This window comes from Pan paniscus, chromosome 1, assembly GCF_029289425.2.
Source record: "Pan paniscus chromosome 1, NHGRI_mPanPan1-v2.0_pri, whole genome shotgun sequence".
NCBI classification, from domain to species: domain Eukaryota; kingdom Metazoa; phylum Chordata; class Mammalia; order Primates; family Hominidae; genus Pan; species Pan paniscus.
Genome location: NC_073249.2, coordinates 99,941,192 through 99,956,521, shown reverse-complemented (window position 1 = coordinate 99,956,521; position 15,330 = coordinate 99,941,192). Strand labels below are relative to the sequence as shown.

The 15,330-nt window shown below is 45.2% G+C and overlaps 3 protein-coding genes across 3 annotated transcripts; 1 reads left to right on the top strand and 2 right to left on the bottom strand.

Annotated features, from left to right (window-relative positions):
• Positions 1 to 1,175: 1,175 nt before the first annotated feature.
• LOC100985433 (histone H2B type 2-E) lies at positions 1,176 to 3,357 on the bottom strand. Its single transcript, XM_003817324.5, has one exon. The coding sequence runs from the start codon at positions 3,355 to 3,357 to the stop codon at positions 2,977 to 2,979; it is 381 nt and encodes a 126-aa protein (XP_003817372.1). The 3' UTR covers positions 1,176 to 2,976.
• Positions 3,358 to 3,691: 334 nt separating this feature from the next.
• LOC103785886 (histone H2A type 2-C) lies at positions 3,692 to 4,121 on the top strand. Its single transcript, XM_008970505.5, has one exon. The coding sequence runs from the start codon at positions 3,692 to 3,694 to the stop codon at positions 4,079 to 4,081; it is 390 nt and encodes a 129-aa protein (XP_008968753.1). The 3' UTR covers positions 4,082 to 4,121.
• Positions 4,122 to 4,229: 108 nt separating this feature from the next.
• On the bottom strand, positions 4,230 to 5,430 carry LOC100985779 (histone H2A type 2-B). Its single transcript, XM_003817325.6, has one exon. The coding sequence runs from the start codon at positions 4,629 to 4,631 to the stop codon at positions 4,239 to 4,241; it is 393 nt and encodes a 130-aa protein (XP_003817373.1). The 5' UTR covers positions 4,632 to 5,430; the 3' UTR covers positions 4,230 to 4,238.
• Positions 5,431 to 15,330: the final 9,900 nt, after the last annotated feature.

Genomic DNA, 15,330 nt, shown 5'->3' with positions numbered 1-15,330 from the left:
CGTGCGGCCAACAGAACCTATCTTAAAAAGTGGCTGTAGGCTGGGCGCGGTGGCTCACGCCTGTAATCCCAGCACTTTAGGAGGCGGGTGGATCACGAGGTCAGGAGATCAAGACCATCCTGCTAAGTAAGTGTTAGGTAAACTCTTAGCTTACTGCTAAGTAAGTTTAAGGTAAACAGTTAAGTGCTTAGTAAGGGGAAGCAATCATTATTTTAACAATTATTGTTATTAACCCCAACATAAGCAAATGTTTAAAGATGTCTGAGCAGGAGAAATGATCAAAGAGGTTCTTGAGGATTAATCTCACCAATTACTTCCCCTCCAGAGTTAAAATATCAAAATCTATCACCTCTTCCCCCCTTCCTCACTCTGTAACATCCTTCCCAGTGAACATCATCCCCAGGCGGAGCCCAAAACCAGCAACTAAGGCTCTCTCATGTTAGTGGAAGGATTCCAGCTGGTGAGCCCCACTACTGTGGGGACAAACTCAATTGAGTTGAGCTATAGCCTCTGGGATGAAGGATCACAGCCACCTAATCCCACCCTCAATGTACTCAGCCACCACCACCCAGGATTTATATCCAGGGTGCACTCTGAAGAGAATAAAGCCAGTGGTATTTCTTTTCAATTCTGAAGCATAGATATTTCCCCCTAAAACACAGGAAGGGTCCAGGTTTTCAGAATGACCCTGTTTCTCAAGTCGCTTAACTGCTAACCTAGGAGCTTATTCTCTGGAGAGTTTCTGAAGAAAGGCTTCTCTTTGCCTCAGTTTCCTTATCTGTAAAATGGGTGATAATAACGGAACTACTTCCTGAGGTCCCAGTGAGAATTAGATGAGTCAATATGTATAAAGGGCCTAGGACACTACCTGGCACGTAGTAAGTGCTCCGTAGGTGTTAGCTTAACTTTATTATGAACTTTATTTCTTCCATCTTATTTGTACTGCTTTCTATTTGTGATCATATATTTTTCAATTACTAAGCATTAACAGTGGACTTGTAACAGACTATTTCAGCCCCAGTGCACCTTTGGGGCAGCAGTTTGGCTGGTGGCTTATAAATAGTCATCCCCCAGATCAGAGGCACCCACGCTTTTCTACAGACACAGTGGAAGTTGTATCTGTTAATTTCATTCATTGAGAAAATACACTGTAGATAAAAGAATCCAGCAAAGCCTTTAAATTAATTGGTAACTTTATTAATAACAATAGCATCTATACACATTTGAAAACACACATGTAGGAGACAGTTAAGATCTATTCAGTCTGTGATAATGTCTAGAGCTCATTTGGATTCATCAAACCCCTGCCATCAACTCCAAAAGCCCTTAGCCAAAAACAGTTGAATCACTCATCAAACCATCAGTGTCTTCCTCGGCAGAATCAAGGGTTGGAGAGAAAGAGTAAATATTCTGCACCTCCACAAAATAAAACTAAAATGCAATTGTCCTGCATCTGAGAATACAAGGGTGGACAGTATGAGCTGCATGACTGTGAACCAATGAGGCTTCTCTTGGCCTCATTTATAAAAAGGAGATTAACTCTGTAGTCCCGCCTATATTGCATGGCCTCCAGAAAAGCAAATGAGGTGGTAAGTGTAAATTAAAAGCTCCTCTCCTTTAAGAGGGGAACACCATGAGGGGAGAGTAAGAAAAGGAGAAGGAAAAGGCTCTTTCCAGTGACCAACACGCTGAATTTGATGAAAATCCATAAGAGGTTATGCTAAACTGAGAAGCATAAGGGTGGATCTACCATTGCCACCTCCTCTTTGTAGCAAAAAAAATCTTAACACGGCCCCCTCCCAGCTGTTGCACTGAGGTGACTAAGGATACATTTTGAGGAAGTAGCTCCAAAAACATTTCCATTTTCACTGTGCCTTCACATACATCTAATGGAAATGAACAGCACCCTTCATCCATCCACGGAAGCGATTAAGAAAAGGGTGGGATGGAAAAATTAACCCAACAATATTAGATCAATACGTAGTATTTAAGTGTCCATAATGTGCCAGGCTGAAGATGCACGGGAAAACCACACTAGCCGGTCTGTCAAGGGCTTGAGAATACCATAAACAAGAAAACAGACGAATCAATTTCAGACAGCTGCTAGAAGGAAGATAAAATGAGACAGGCAAGTATGAGAGGCGCGAATTCCTGAGTGGATGACGTAGGTCTCTGAGAGGTGACTTTTGAGCCCGTATCTACATGGTAAGTGCCTCGCAGTGACCTGGGGCCGTAGCGTTACCATTTAAAGCACAGACCATTAAATGCAGAAATTATCAACAAAATGAGAAATAGGAATTTCAAAGTCTCAAAGTGAACGACGGAAACTGAAATCTACAAATTAGAAAAAGGCGCAGAATTTTGAATATTCTTGTCGCCCAATCAGGACAAGGCTGGGACCCGGCTGCGCGGGCTTCGTCCAAAATACACAGAACGGCTTGTATCCACAGGAGGCCCCATCGCACGGCAGAACTGGTGACCGGACACAAAAGCTGCTGCCAAGCGTCAGTCATACAGAGCTGTCACGCAGTGTTTGCGGAACCTGGGCTGAATTGTGTCCTGGAGTTCTCTTAAATGACAGCCGAACTCAGCCACTTCGTCTTAGAATGAAACAGACCCAAGGAGCCACCAGGGCGCGTGTGGGGCGGGAGTGGGGGCGGGTAAAGAGGCGGATTGCCAACAGCCTAATCGAGAACCGACTCCTGGGAAGGCTAAGCAACACAATGAGTAAAGACACGCTCTAGATTCAAAAGCAAATCCAATGACGCACTGGGGACCTCGAGTTCCAAATAGTTAAAAAGCTACGTGTGCCATTTCCCATGACCTTCACACTAAAATAACTTACTTTATGGAAAGAAACTAAGTGAATAAGTGAACAAGCTCTTTTCTAGTGATTAGGTGGGTGGCTCTGAAAAGAGCCTTTGGAGTCAAGCAGCCGGCGACTCGAGCGAGCGAGCGCCAGGTCCCGGCAGGGACTCACTTGGAGCTGGTGTACTTGGTGACCGCCTTGGTGCCCTCGGACACGGCGTGCTTGGCCAGCTCGCCGGGCAGCAGCAGGCGCACGGCCGTCTGGATCTCGCGGGATGTGATGGTGGAGCGCTTGTTGTAGTGCGCCAGGCGGGAAGCCTCTCCCGCGATGCGCTCGAAGATGTCGTTGACGAAGGAGTTCATGATGCCCATGGCCTTGGACGAGATGCCGGTGTCGGGGTGGACCTGCTTCAGCACCTTGTACACGTAGATGGAATAGCTCTCTTTGCGGCTGCGCTTGCGCTTCTTGCCGTCTTTCTTCTGGGCTTTGGTGACGGCTTTCTTGGAGCCTTTTTTAGGGGCCGGAGCGGATTTTGCCGGTTCAGGCATGGTAAGACACAGTACAAACGCGGCTTAGCCAAGAAAAGAAGTAAGAGAATGGGCGGGCCTGATTCTTTTATAACCACCTTATGCAAATTAGGGCTCCGAAAGTCGTTCATTTCCATTGGTCCGTGTGCGGACCTTGCGTTTTCAGCAATGCGTACGTAACAACACCGACTCTTGACTTGATTGGCCGGTTCTGAAGCCATATTAGGACCAATGAAAAACTCGTTCTTGACCCCACCCCTAGGAAAGCTTATAAAGGCTTTCCTCTTGGTTCTCTTTCAATCTTATTTTTTTGCGAGGTTCTGAGCGTTGTCTGTGTTTAACCTTGATTTCAGTCATGTCTGGTCGTGGCAAACAAGGAGGCAAGGCCCGCGCCAAGGCCAAGTCGCGCTCGTCCCGCGCTGGCCTCCAGTTCCCGGTAGGGCGAGTGCATCGCTTGCTGCGCAAAGGCAACTACGCGGAGCGGGTGGGGGCCGGCGCGCCCGTCTACATGGCGGCGGTCCTCGAGTACCTGACCGCCGAGATCCTGGAGCTGGCGGGCAACGCGGCTCGGGACAACAAGAAGACGCGCATCATCCCTCGTCACCTCCAGCTGGCCATCCGCAACGACGAGGAACTGAACAAGCTGCTGGGCAAAGTCACCATCGCCCAGGGCGGCGTTTTGCCTAACATCCAGGCCGTTCTGTTACCAAAGAAAACCGAAAGCCACAAAGCCAAAAGCAAATAAATGCAGACAAACAAAGACCAAAGGCTCTTTTTAGAGCCACCCAAGTTTTCAAAAAAAGAGCTAATGCGCTATTTTGTGATCAGCCCTTCATTTGACACTTTGGTGGCTCTTAAAAGAGCCTTTGGGGTGAATGAGTGTATGGTGTCAAACCTCTTAATTACTTGTTCTTGCCAGGCTTGTGACTCTCCGTTTTCTTGGGCAACAGGACAGCCTGGATATTGGGCAAGACGCCGCCCTGGGCAATGGTGACACCCCCGAGTAACTTGTTGAGCTCTTCGTCATTCCTCACGGCTAGTTGTAGATGGCGAGGGATGATGCGCGTCTTCTTGTTGTCCCGAGCCGCGTTGCCCGCCAACTCCAGAATTTCCGCGGTCAGGTACTCGAGGACCGCCGCCAGGTACACCGGGGCGCCTGCCCCGACCCGCTCCGCGTAGTTGCCTTTGCGCAGCAAGCGGTGCACTCGCCCCACCGGGAACTGGAGGCCAGCGCGGGACGAGCGCGACTTGGCCTTAGCGCGGGCCTTGCCTCCCTGCTTTCCGCGTCCTGACATTACGGCTAAAATTGCAGTTACAGCTTCTTTTACAAGGAGAAGAATGTGGAAAGAATAACCAATTTGATGTAATTTATAAGAGCTACCGGGAGGGGTGAAGGGAAGTCGTTTGATTGGCTAAAAGCGGAGCCGTATCTAACAGCCAATAGAAAAGCAGAAAGCCGCCTCTTGGTTTGCGTCCTGCACTGAAAGGAAATGACGGATTTTGTAAGTATCTACCAATCGCTGAGAGCCACATTAAAGCCCCTTATTTGCATGCCAGGATCTTTAAAGAGAGCGGGCTTTCAAACAAAATGCTGGTTTTGTTTTACTGAGGGGCACTGTGGGTTTTTGTTTTGTTTTGCTTTGCTTTGTTTAGTTTACAGCCGGGAAATCCCAATATGGACCCTAAGGAACTGCAGAAGACATCCTTAGACGGAGAGTTACTCTCACGCAAGAGTAGGGGATTCTGAAGCCGATGATCCCCTTGAGCTCTAAACTACCAAGTCCCGCCCTTTCTGTCTCGTCACAGCCAAATTCCCTTTAAAAATACATGTACTACTAAGGCTGCCTCCTTTCTCGCCCCTAAACTTAAGTCGCCGGCAGCGGCGTGTCTCTGCCCCACCCCCACCCGCCTGCACTCCTCAGAATCCGGTTTGACCGAGGCTAGAATAGATTTGTCATCCTCCTCTTGACCTCCAGGTGGCGGCCTTCAAACTTGCTCCCTTGGCTTTCAAAATGTCGCCCTGTTTTTCTTCTTACCTCGCCGACTTTTCTTATCCTGCTCCCCCAATGCCACTGCCCATCTCTAAATCTGCGAGTCCAGCTGGACTGTTTCCCTGTCTCCAATTCTTCACTTATCCCGAAGAGTCTTACCCATTTATATGCTTTCAACTAACGTCCAAATTTGTTTCAGAAGCTCAGACCCTTATGCCTAACTGCTTACAGAATACTTCAACCTACTTGTCCCAACGAGCACCTCAAACTCAAACTCTACCTCAGCCTATCCGAACGCGAACTCATACAAACAACCTCCCCTCTTTGCCCTCTTTTCCTGAAATGCACCAGCATACTTACAGATACCTAAGCCGAAATCTACTCTACTCTTCCCTTCGTCTTAGCATATCCAGTCAGTTGCTTCCTTAACATCCCTTCAGACTTTTTCTCCATGCTCCCTTGTCCACCTCATCATCATCCCTTAGATTTCAGCAACAGCCGGAAAAGGGTAATTTTGCCGTCAGGCACTAATCGCTGGCATGACTCCAGCGGTCTTAGAAATCTTTCCTGAAAGCTCTCCTTTTTTTTCTTTTATCCCATATAACAGATGAACCTGAAAGCTCTTGTGTTTCTTCCTCCTCAAGGTCCCATCTCTGGGAGTTCTACATCTCCTACACCATTCTCACCCTTTCCTTAGTATCCCTTAAGGTCAGGTAGAATGCTAGAGAGAAAAAATAGACTTGTGGGTTTTTTGTTTGTTTTTTGAGGCGGAATTTCCTCTGTCACCCAGGCTGGCGCACTATCTCAGCTCACTGCAACCTCCACCACCGCCTCCTCCACCCCGCCCCCACCCACCCGGGTTCAAGCGATCCTCCCACCTCAGCCTCCCGAGTAGCTGGGATGACAGGCGCCCACCACCCCGCCTGGCTAATTTTTGTATTTTTAGTAGAGATGGGGTTTCATCTCTACTAATGTTGACCAGGGTGATCTCGAACTCCTGACCTCAAATCTCGAATGTTGGCCAAGGTGGTCTCGAACTCCTGACCTCAAATGATCTGCCCACCTCGACCTCCCAAAGTGCTGGGATTACAGGCGTGAGCCACTGCACCCGGCCAGAAAATACTTAAATCATTCTTTGACACTTTTCCTGATGTTTTCTCCTTTATTCTCACCAGTTTATTCAACTGGCATTTATTGGATGTGTGCTATTGGGCCATGGGTGTATAGATAATTGAAAGTAGTACAAACAAGTCTGTGATGAAATGCCTCCAGAAAATGGAGGAAATCTGGTGAACTCTGAGAGTTAAATTAGTTAAAATCAGCTACGTATAGAGATTACTCCTGATAAGAATGCTGGTATAGATTTGGGAAACACCAAAGTTCAGACAGAGGTGATGAGGGTGTAACCTAAGATCCTTCTAATCCAATTGATTATATCATTTGAGAAGATGAATGTTAACAGAAAGGTGCGGTCCACATAGAGTCCAAACAGGTGGCGATTATAGTAGGAATATGTTATGTTTTCACCAACACTAAAATATATCTGGCAGATGTAAAGTTTGGCCTAGAAAAGGTTCCTTGGTTATGAAAGCATCAACCTTTTCTCACAGCCTGGGTGAAATATTTCTGAAGACTATCCAAGTTCTTTCATTCAGATTCTGTGCTCAATTAACAACTTTCTGATTATTCTATTCCAAGATAAAAACATAAGACTGAAGTGGGGGGAGCCAGTTATAGAAAGATGTTCATCATATAATTCAATGAATTTGCATTTTGGACTATTCATAAATTTTGTGTGTACTTTGTTAGCGTGGGCCCCTCCCCAAGAAGCCAGTCAGTCCTGGAAGTTCTCATAGTGTCAACTTTTCAGACCTAAAGGGCTGAGAACAAAACCCAGATGATAGGGGACCCCACCACAATCCTGGCACCCCATAAGGCCCTGCTTGAGGGGCAAGATGACCTTCCTTTCTTTCGCTGACCTTTTTTTTTTTTTTTTTTTCCCAAACAGAGACTCACTCTGTCAGCCAGGCTGGAGTGCAGTGGCAGAATCTCAGCTCACTGCAACCTCTGCTTCTCGGGTTCAAGTGATTCTCATGCCTCAGCCTTGGACCAAATAGCTGGGATTACAGGCATGCGCCACCACATCCAGCTAATTTTTGTATTTTCAGTAGAAACAGGGTTTTGCCATGTTGTCCAGGCTGGTCTCGAACTCCCAAAGTGCTGGGATTACAGGTGTGAGCCACTGCGCCTGGACTTGACCTCTGATTTCTTTTTTACTTCTATCACGGTGCTCTGTGCCATAAGAAGGGTGAAAGAAAAAGAGATTACGTTGAAACCCTGCTATGATAAACCCTGCAGTAGTGACTGCCTACAAAGTAGATAAAATTATGTGTTTCACAAATAAACTGAAGCTTACAGGGATTAAAACAATTGCTGGGCCGGGTGTGGTGGCTCACACCTGTAATCCCAGCACTTTGGGAGGCCGAGGCGGATAGCTTGAACCCAGGAGTTTGAGACCAGCCTGGGCAACATGGCGAAACCCCATCTCTACAAAAAATACAAAAATTAACTGAATGTGGTGGGGCACACACCTGTGACCTGTGGTCTCAGCTACTTGGGAGGCTGAGGTTGGAGGATTACTTGAGCCCAGAAGGCAGAGGTTGCAGTGAGCCAAAATAGCGCCACTGCACTCCAGCCTGGGCGACAGAGCAAGACTCTATCTCAAAAAAAAAAATTGCTGAAGGTCACACAGCCACATGATTAGAGCCTAGGTCTGCCTGACTCAAATAACATGCTCCTCACCATGTCATTCACACTCTCACTAACTAGATGTTGGGCTTAAAGAAGTCATTTAATTTATCCAGCCATTGTTTCTTCCTCTGTACAAAAAAAAGGAAGAAAGAATTATTAGATGAGATCTTCTCTACTCCCCCACAAATATCCTTGCTGTGGCCACATCTCTTTGTTCATATCCTGGTGACAGCACTTACCATTCTGTACTGTGCTGTGTGTGTGTGTGTGTGTGTGTGTGTGTGTGTGTGTGTGTGTGTGTGTGTGCGTGAGAGAGATGGAGTTTCGCTCTGTCGCCCAGGCTGGAGTGCAATGGCATGATCTCTGCCCACTGCAACCTCTGCCTCCCAGGTTCAAGAGATTCTCCTGCCTCAGCCTCCCAAGTAGCTGGGATTACAGTAATGTGCCACCACACCTGGCTAATTTTTTTATTTTTAGTAGAAATGGGGTTTCACCATGTTGGCCAGGCTGGTCTTGAACTCCTGACTTCAGGTGATCCACCCACCTCAGCCTCCCAAAGTGGCAGAATTATAGGCGTGAGCCACCATACCTGGCCTGTACTGTGCTTTAATCTCCTTTCTGTAACCATTTCCAGAGAAAGATCATGTCTTCCTCTTATTTGAATCAAGAGTTCTTGATTCCTTCCACCTGGCCCTTAATAGTTTCCTTAAATGTTTTTGGCATGAATACATGAAACAAACTCTTAGAAAATTAGCATTTTCTTTTCTAAAATATTTAGTCAACAACCACTCTCCAAATGACAACCATAAATAGTAGATGATGGTAAACAGAATGATGGAAGATATAATAGAAGCTCATCAGTTAAATAAAAATAATATAGGCCAGGCACAGTGGCTCACACCTGTAATCCCAGCACTTTGGGAGGCCAAGGCGGGTGGATCATGAGGTCAGGGGTTCGAGAGCAGCCTGACCAACATGGTGAAACCCCATCTCTACTAAAAATACAAAATTAGCTGGGCATGGTGGTGGGCACCTGTAATCCCAGCTACTCAGGAGGCTGAGGCAGGAAAATTGCTTGAACCCGGGAGGCAGAGGTTGCAGTGAGCCGAGATCGTGCCACTGCACTCCAGCCTGGGTGACAGAGCGAGACTCCGTCTCAAAAAATAATAATAATAATAATATAGCCTACCATAATACGGTTGCTGGAATAAAGGAGAATAAATGTAAATAACCTAGTAGAGAGCTTGGGAACCTGAGAGGCCCCACAGCTAGATTAGGAGGATATGATGGTTCATTTTATGAGTCAACTTGCCTGGCCCAATAGCTAGTAAAACATTTTCTGGGTTTTGTTTTTGTTTTTTGTTTTTTTTTTTTTTTGAGACGGAGTTTCACTCTTGTTGCCCAGGCTGGAGTGCAATGACGTGATCTCGGCTCACAGCAACCTCCACCTCCCGGGTTCAAGCGATTCTCCTGCCTCAGCCTCCCAAGTAGCTGAGATTACAGGCGTGAGCCACCATGCCTGGCTAATTTTGTATTTTTAGTAGAGATGGGGTTTCTCCATGTTGGTCAGGCTGGTCTCAAACTCCTGACCTCAGGTGATCCGCCCGCCTCAGCCTCCCAAAATGATGGAATTACAGGCATGAGCCACCACGCCTGGCCCATTTTTCTGGGTATTTCTGAAAGAGATTAGCATCTGAGGCCGGGCACGGTGGCTCACACCTGTAATCCCAGCACTTTGGGAGGCCAAGGCAGGTGGATCACCTGAGGTCGGGAGTTCGAGCCCAGCCTGGCCAACATGGTGAAACCCCATCTCTACTAAAAATACAAAAAATTAGCCCAGCATGGTGGCATGCACCTGTGTAGTCCCAGCTACTCAGGAGGCTGAGGCAGGAGAATCGCTTGAACCCAGGAGGTGGAGGTTGCAGTGAGCCATGATCGGACAACTGCACTCCAGCCTGGGCAACAGAGCAAGACTCTGTCTCAAAAACAAACAAACAAAAAGTAATCTATGGTGATAAAGGTTAGAATAATGAGACTAATGATTAACTGTGGCAGGGTAATACTGACTTCCCTGGAAGTCTTCTGAGGTGCTGGGAATTTTCTTTATCTTGATATAGGCATATTCATATGTAAAATTCAGCTCTACATTTAAGATTTATAGGGGTTGTTTTGTTTGTTTGTTTTTGAGACAGTCTCCCTCTGTCACCCAGGCTGGAGTGCAGTGGCGTGATCCCAGCTTACTGCAACTCTGCCTCTCGGGTTCAAGCCAATTCTCATGCCTCAGCCTCCCAAATAGTTGGGATTACAGGTGCCTGCCACCACGCCCAGCTAATTTTTGTATTTTTAGTAGAGAGGGGGTTTCACCATGTTGGCCAGGCTGGTCTCGAACTCCTGATCTCAAGTGATCCACCTTCCTTGGCCTCCCAAAGTGCTGGGATTACAGGCGTGAGTCACCACGCCCGGCCTAGATTTATAAATCTCTTACATGTACATCATACCTCAGTAAGCACAATTTTTAAATATAAACAAAATTGAAGGAGTCATCATGGGGAAAACAATGAGTACTTTGTTGGGCATCCCAATCCTCATGTTACAGATGAGTGTTTATTATTGTTTGGTTGTTTTGTTTAATTGTGTATGAGGTGGCTAACATAATCTCTCGGTGCTTAAAGCCTCTAAAAGCCTTAATCTGACCACGACAGACCTTCATTAAATAGTAGATATTATTATGACTATATTTTTATTAGAAACAAAGACAATAAGCTTGCCCTGTGGAGCTCGCAACTTGCAAAGCTTTTGTTTATTTTTACGACAGCAATAATAGTGAAGTTGCCGTCTCCATTCATACATCAATTCACTCATCCATCCAATATATCTTATTGAACACCTAAGTATGTCAACACTGAGCTTGGCATCACACATCTAGAATATAGTGAATACCATTCATTGTGCCTGGATCTCTCTTTCCACGTGGTTAGTTCCCTCTAGTCATTCAAATTTCTGTTTCAATGTTACCTTCACACCTAGGCTTTCCCTGACCTCAGCCTCCTACCTCTCCCTAACACTGTCACTGTATTTGCAAACTGCAAGGTCCTAACCAAAGCAAGTCCTATAGATGCCATCTTTGTAGCAGCTTTCTAATCAATGTACTTCTCTCTAGCCCATCTCGTGCCTTCACTCAGGTTATCTTTCACCCAGACTACCAACAAAGACTTTTCTACTCCTCTCCCTGCTTCTACTCTTCCCACTCCTCACCAGAGTGGCCTTTCTAATAGACATTCTGATTCTTTTCTCACCGTACACTCTCTCCCCAGGTGATCACATACCACACCCCAGCCCCACCCCCATGATCTCATTTCATCTTCAACAACCCCTAACTAAGAGATGTCTCAAATATACTTCTCACATGCTAAAATTAGTGGGAAAAAACTTAATGAGAATTAGGAAAGTAGATACACTTAGAGTATCTTCCACAATTACAGACAGAAAAGGAATTTTATAGTGGAAAAGCCTGACAGATACCATCTTAATCAAGTGATCAGAACTATCATTAGTAATAACAAAAAGATCACGTGCCCTGGTAAGGTTCACAGAGAAGAATTCAACATTACTTCTGCAGCATTCCAGCCAAAAATGCATGTGCTAAATTTTAATCATAAAGAAACATCAGACAAACCCAGATTGAGGGACATTCTACAAAATAAATGTCTGTAACTTCAAAATTACCAAAGTCATGAAAGACAAAGAAAATCTAGGAAACTATTTCAAGTTAATGGAGAACAAAGAGATATAACAACTGAATGCAACACGTGATCCTAGATTGGATCCTGGACCAGAAAATATTTCTTTTCATTTTATATATAGGATAGTAGTGGAACAATTGGCAAATTTTGAATAAGGTCTGTAGATTAGATAATAGTACCGTATCTATGTTCATTTCTAGAGTCTGACAGTTATATTCCGGCTATGTGAGAAAATGTCTTTTTTTTTTAAGTAAATATACATCAGTCAGGATTCTCTAGGGAAACAGAACGAATAGTAGATAGATTGATAGATAGTTTTATTATAAAAAATTGGCTTTTTGATTATGGAAGCTAATAAATCCCAAGATCCCCAAGATCTTCAGGGTAAGCTGGCAAGCTGGAGACCCAGGAGAGCTGATGATATAGTTCCAGTTCAAGTTCAAAGGCCTGAGAACCAATGGTGTAGTTCCAGTCCAAAGGCCGAGTCTAAGACCCAGATGGAGCCAGTGTTTACTTCTGAGTCTGAAGGCTGAGAAAAGCCAATGTCCGGGTCTCAAAGCAGTCAGGCAGAAGGAAGTCTCTCTTACTCCGGAGTGGGTCAGTCTTTTTGTTCTAGTCAAGCTTTCAACTGGTTGGATGGGACCCACCTATATTAGGGAGGGCAATTTACTCAGTCTACCAATTCAAATGTTAATCTCATTCAAAATACTCTCACAGAAGCACCCATATTTGGCCAAATATCTGAGCACCAATCCTCTAGAAGTTGGGACATTAACCATCACAGGCCATGCGTGGTGGCTCACGCCTCTAATCCCAGCACTTTGTGAGGCTGAGGTGGGTGGATCACCTGAGGTCAGGAGTTTGAGACCAGCCTGGCCAACATGGTGAAACCCCCCCTCTCCACTAAAAATACAAAAATTAGCCAGGCGCCATTGTCCACGCCTGTAATCCCAGCTACTCAGGAGGCTGAGGCACGAGAATCACTTGAACCCAGGAGACAGAGGTTGCAGTAAGCCAAGATTGCATCACTGCACTCCAGCCTGGGCGACAGAGTGAGACTCCATCTCAAAAAAAAAAAAAAAGTTAACCATCACAGGTAGAGTTTAATAGGCTTTATCTCTGAAACTTAGTCTCAAACAGTCCAGAAAATAATTATATATTTGTAGATAGGTACATAATTGTTAATATTTGGGTAATCTAGGTATCAGGATAAAGGATATACAGGAATTATTTGAACTGTTTTTTTTAACTTTAGATGCACAAACCTTGTAATTATCCTTGACACTTTCCCTCCCACAACCAAGCCATTACCACACCCTGTAGGTTTTACTTTCCTAATATACATCTTGTAGCCACAATTTCTCTCCATTCCCACCACCACCACCACCACCTTGGTCCAAATCATCATCATCTCTCACCTAGACTGCTACAGTAACCTCCCAACTTGTCTCCCTGTTTCCACTCCTGCCTCCTCTACAATCCATTCTCCACCCTGAAGCCAGTGATCTTTGCAGAATACAAACTTAAAGTCAGCTAAATGCAATGCATGATCCTTGATTGGTTTCTGAAAATTAAACATTTATAATGTTTACTTAGACTGTGCTGCTATTACAAAATACCACTGACTGGGTAATTTATAAACAGAAATGTATTTTCTCACAGTTCTGGAGGCTGGGAAGTCCAAGATTATGGCACTGGCAGGTTTGGTATCTAGTGAAGGCCAGTTCCTCATAGATACGCCATCGAGGTGACCTTACATGGCAGAAGGGACAGAAGGGGCCAACTTACCCCCTCAAGCTCTTTCAAAAGGCGTTAGTCCATTCTTGAGGGTGGAGCCCTCATAGCCTTATTACCTCCTAAAGGCCCCACCACTTAATACCAACACCATGGATTAATTTTCAACATGAATTCTGGAGGAGACATATTCAAACTATAGTAGACACCAATGAGACAGTTGGGGAAATCTGAATATCAACTGTATGTGATTATAGTATTGTATGAATGTTAAATGTCTTGGATGTGGTAATGGTATGTATTGTGGATATGTATGAAAATGTCCTTGTTCTTAGGAGATACACATTGAAAGTACACAGCAATTAAGTGTAAAGAATTTTGTGGGGCCAGGCGCAGTGGCTCACACCTATAATCCCAGCATTTTGGGAGGCCGAGGCGGACTGATGACCTGAGGTCGGGAGTTCAAGACCAGCCTGACCAACATGGAGAAACCCCGTCTCCACTAAAAACACAAAATTAGCCAGAGTGGTGGCGCACGCCTGTAATCCCAGCTACATGGGAGGCTGAGGCAAGCAAATCGCTTGAACCCAGGCGGTGGAGGTTGCTGTGAGCCGAGATCGCACCATTGCACTCCAGCCTAGGCAACAAGAGCGAAACTCCATCTCAAAAAAAAAAAAGAATTTTGTGGCTGGGTGCAGTGGCTCATGCCTGTAATCCCATCACTTTGGGAGGCTGAGGCAGGCAGATCACTTGAGGTCAGGAGTTCCAGAGCAGGAGGATCACTTGAGGTCAGGAGTTCCAGACCAGCCTGGCCAACATGGTGAAACCCCATCTCTACTAGAAATGCAAAAAAATTTAGCCAGATATGGTGGCACCAGCCTGTAGTCCCAGCTACTCAGGACGCTGAGGCAGGAGAATCACTTGAACCCAGAAGGTGGAGGTTGCAGTGGGCCAAGATGGCGCCACTGCACTCCAGTCTGGGCGACAGAGTGAGACTCTGTTTAAAAAAAAAAAAAAAAAAGAATTTTGGGCCAGGTGAAGTGGCTCATGCCTGTAATCCCTGTAATCCTGGGTGGCTGAGGAGGGTGGATCACCTGAGGTTGGGAGTTCCAGACCAGCCTGATCAACATGGAGAAACCCCGTCTCTACTAAAAATACAAAATTAGCCGGGCATGTTGGCACATGCCTGTAATCCCAGCTAATCAGGAGGCTGAGGCAGGAGACTTGCTTGAACCCAGGAGGCAGAGGTTGCAGTGAGCCAAGATCACGCCATTGCACTCCAGCCTGGGCAAGAAGAGCAAAACTCCGCCTCAAAAAAAAATAAGTAAATAAGATTTTTGCACCTAACTCAAGTGATTCAGCAGAAATAATTATTATTATTTCATTATTATTATACACACATACATTAAAAGAGATACAAAGCCAAGTCTGGCAAAATCTTATCAGTGAATCTAGGTGAAGAGTGGATAAATGGGTTGCTCATTGTATTAATCTTGCAAATTTTCTGGAAGTTTTAATTTTTTTTAAAGGCTAGGGAAAACAGTGTATGTCATAGTTTAAATTTCTTGAGTGTGATAAGGGTATTGTGGTTATGTATGAGAATATCTTTGTTCTTAGGAGATACATATTGGAGTAGCTAGGGGTGAAATGTCATGCTATCTGCAACTTACTTTCAAATGGTTCATCCAAAAAAGCATATAAATATATTTTAAAGTATATGTAAAGTACTTAAATATATGAGTATATATGTACAAGTATAAAATAAATATAAATGT

Coding starts and splice junctions, on each gene's coding strand:
- LOC100985433 (XM_003817324.5), bottom strand. CDS start 3,357: ATGCCTGAACCGGCAAAATCCGCTCCGGCCCCTAAAAAAGGCTCCAAG.
- LOC103785886 (XM_008970505.5), top strand. CDS start 3,692: ATGTCTGGTCGTGGCAAACAAGGAGGCAAGGCCCGCGCCAAGGCCAAG.
- LOC100985779 (XM_003817325.6), bottom strand. CDS start 4,631: ATGTCAGGACGCGGAAAGCAGGGAGGCAAGGCCCGCGCTAAGGCCAAG.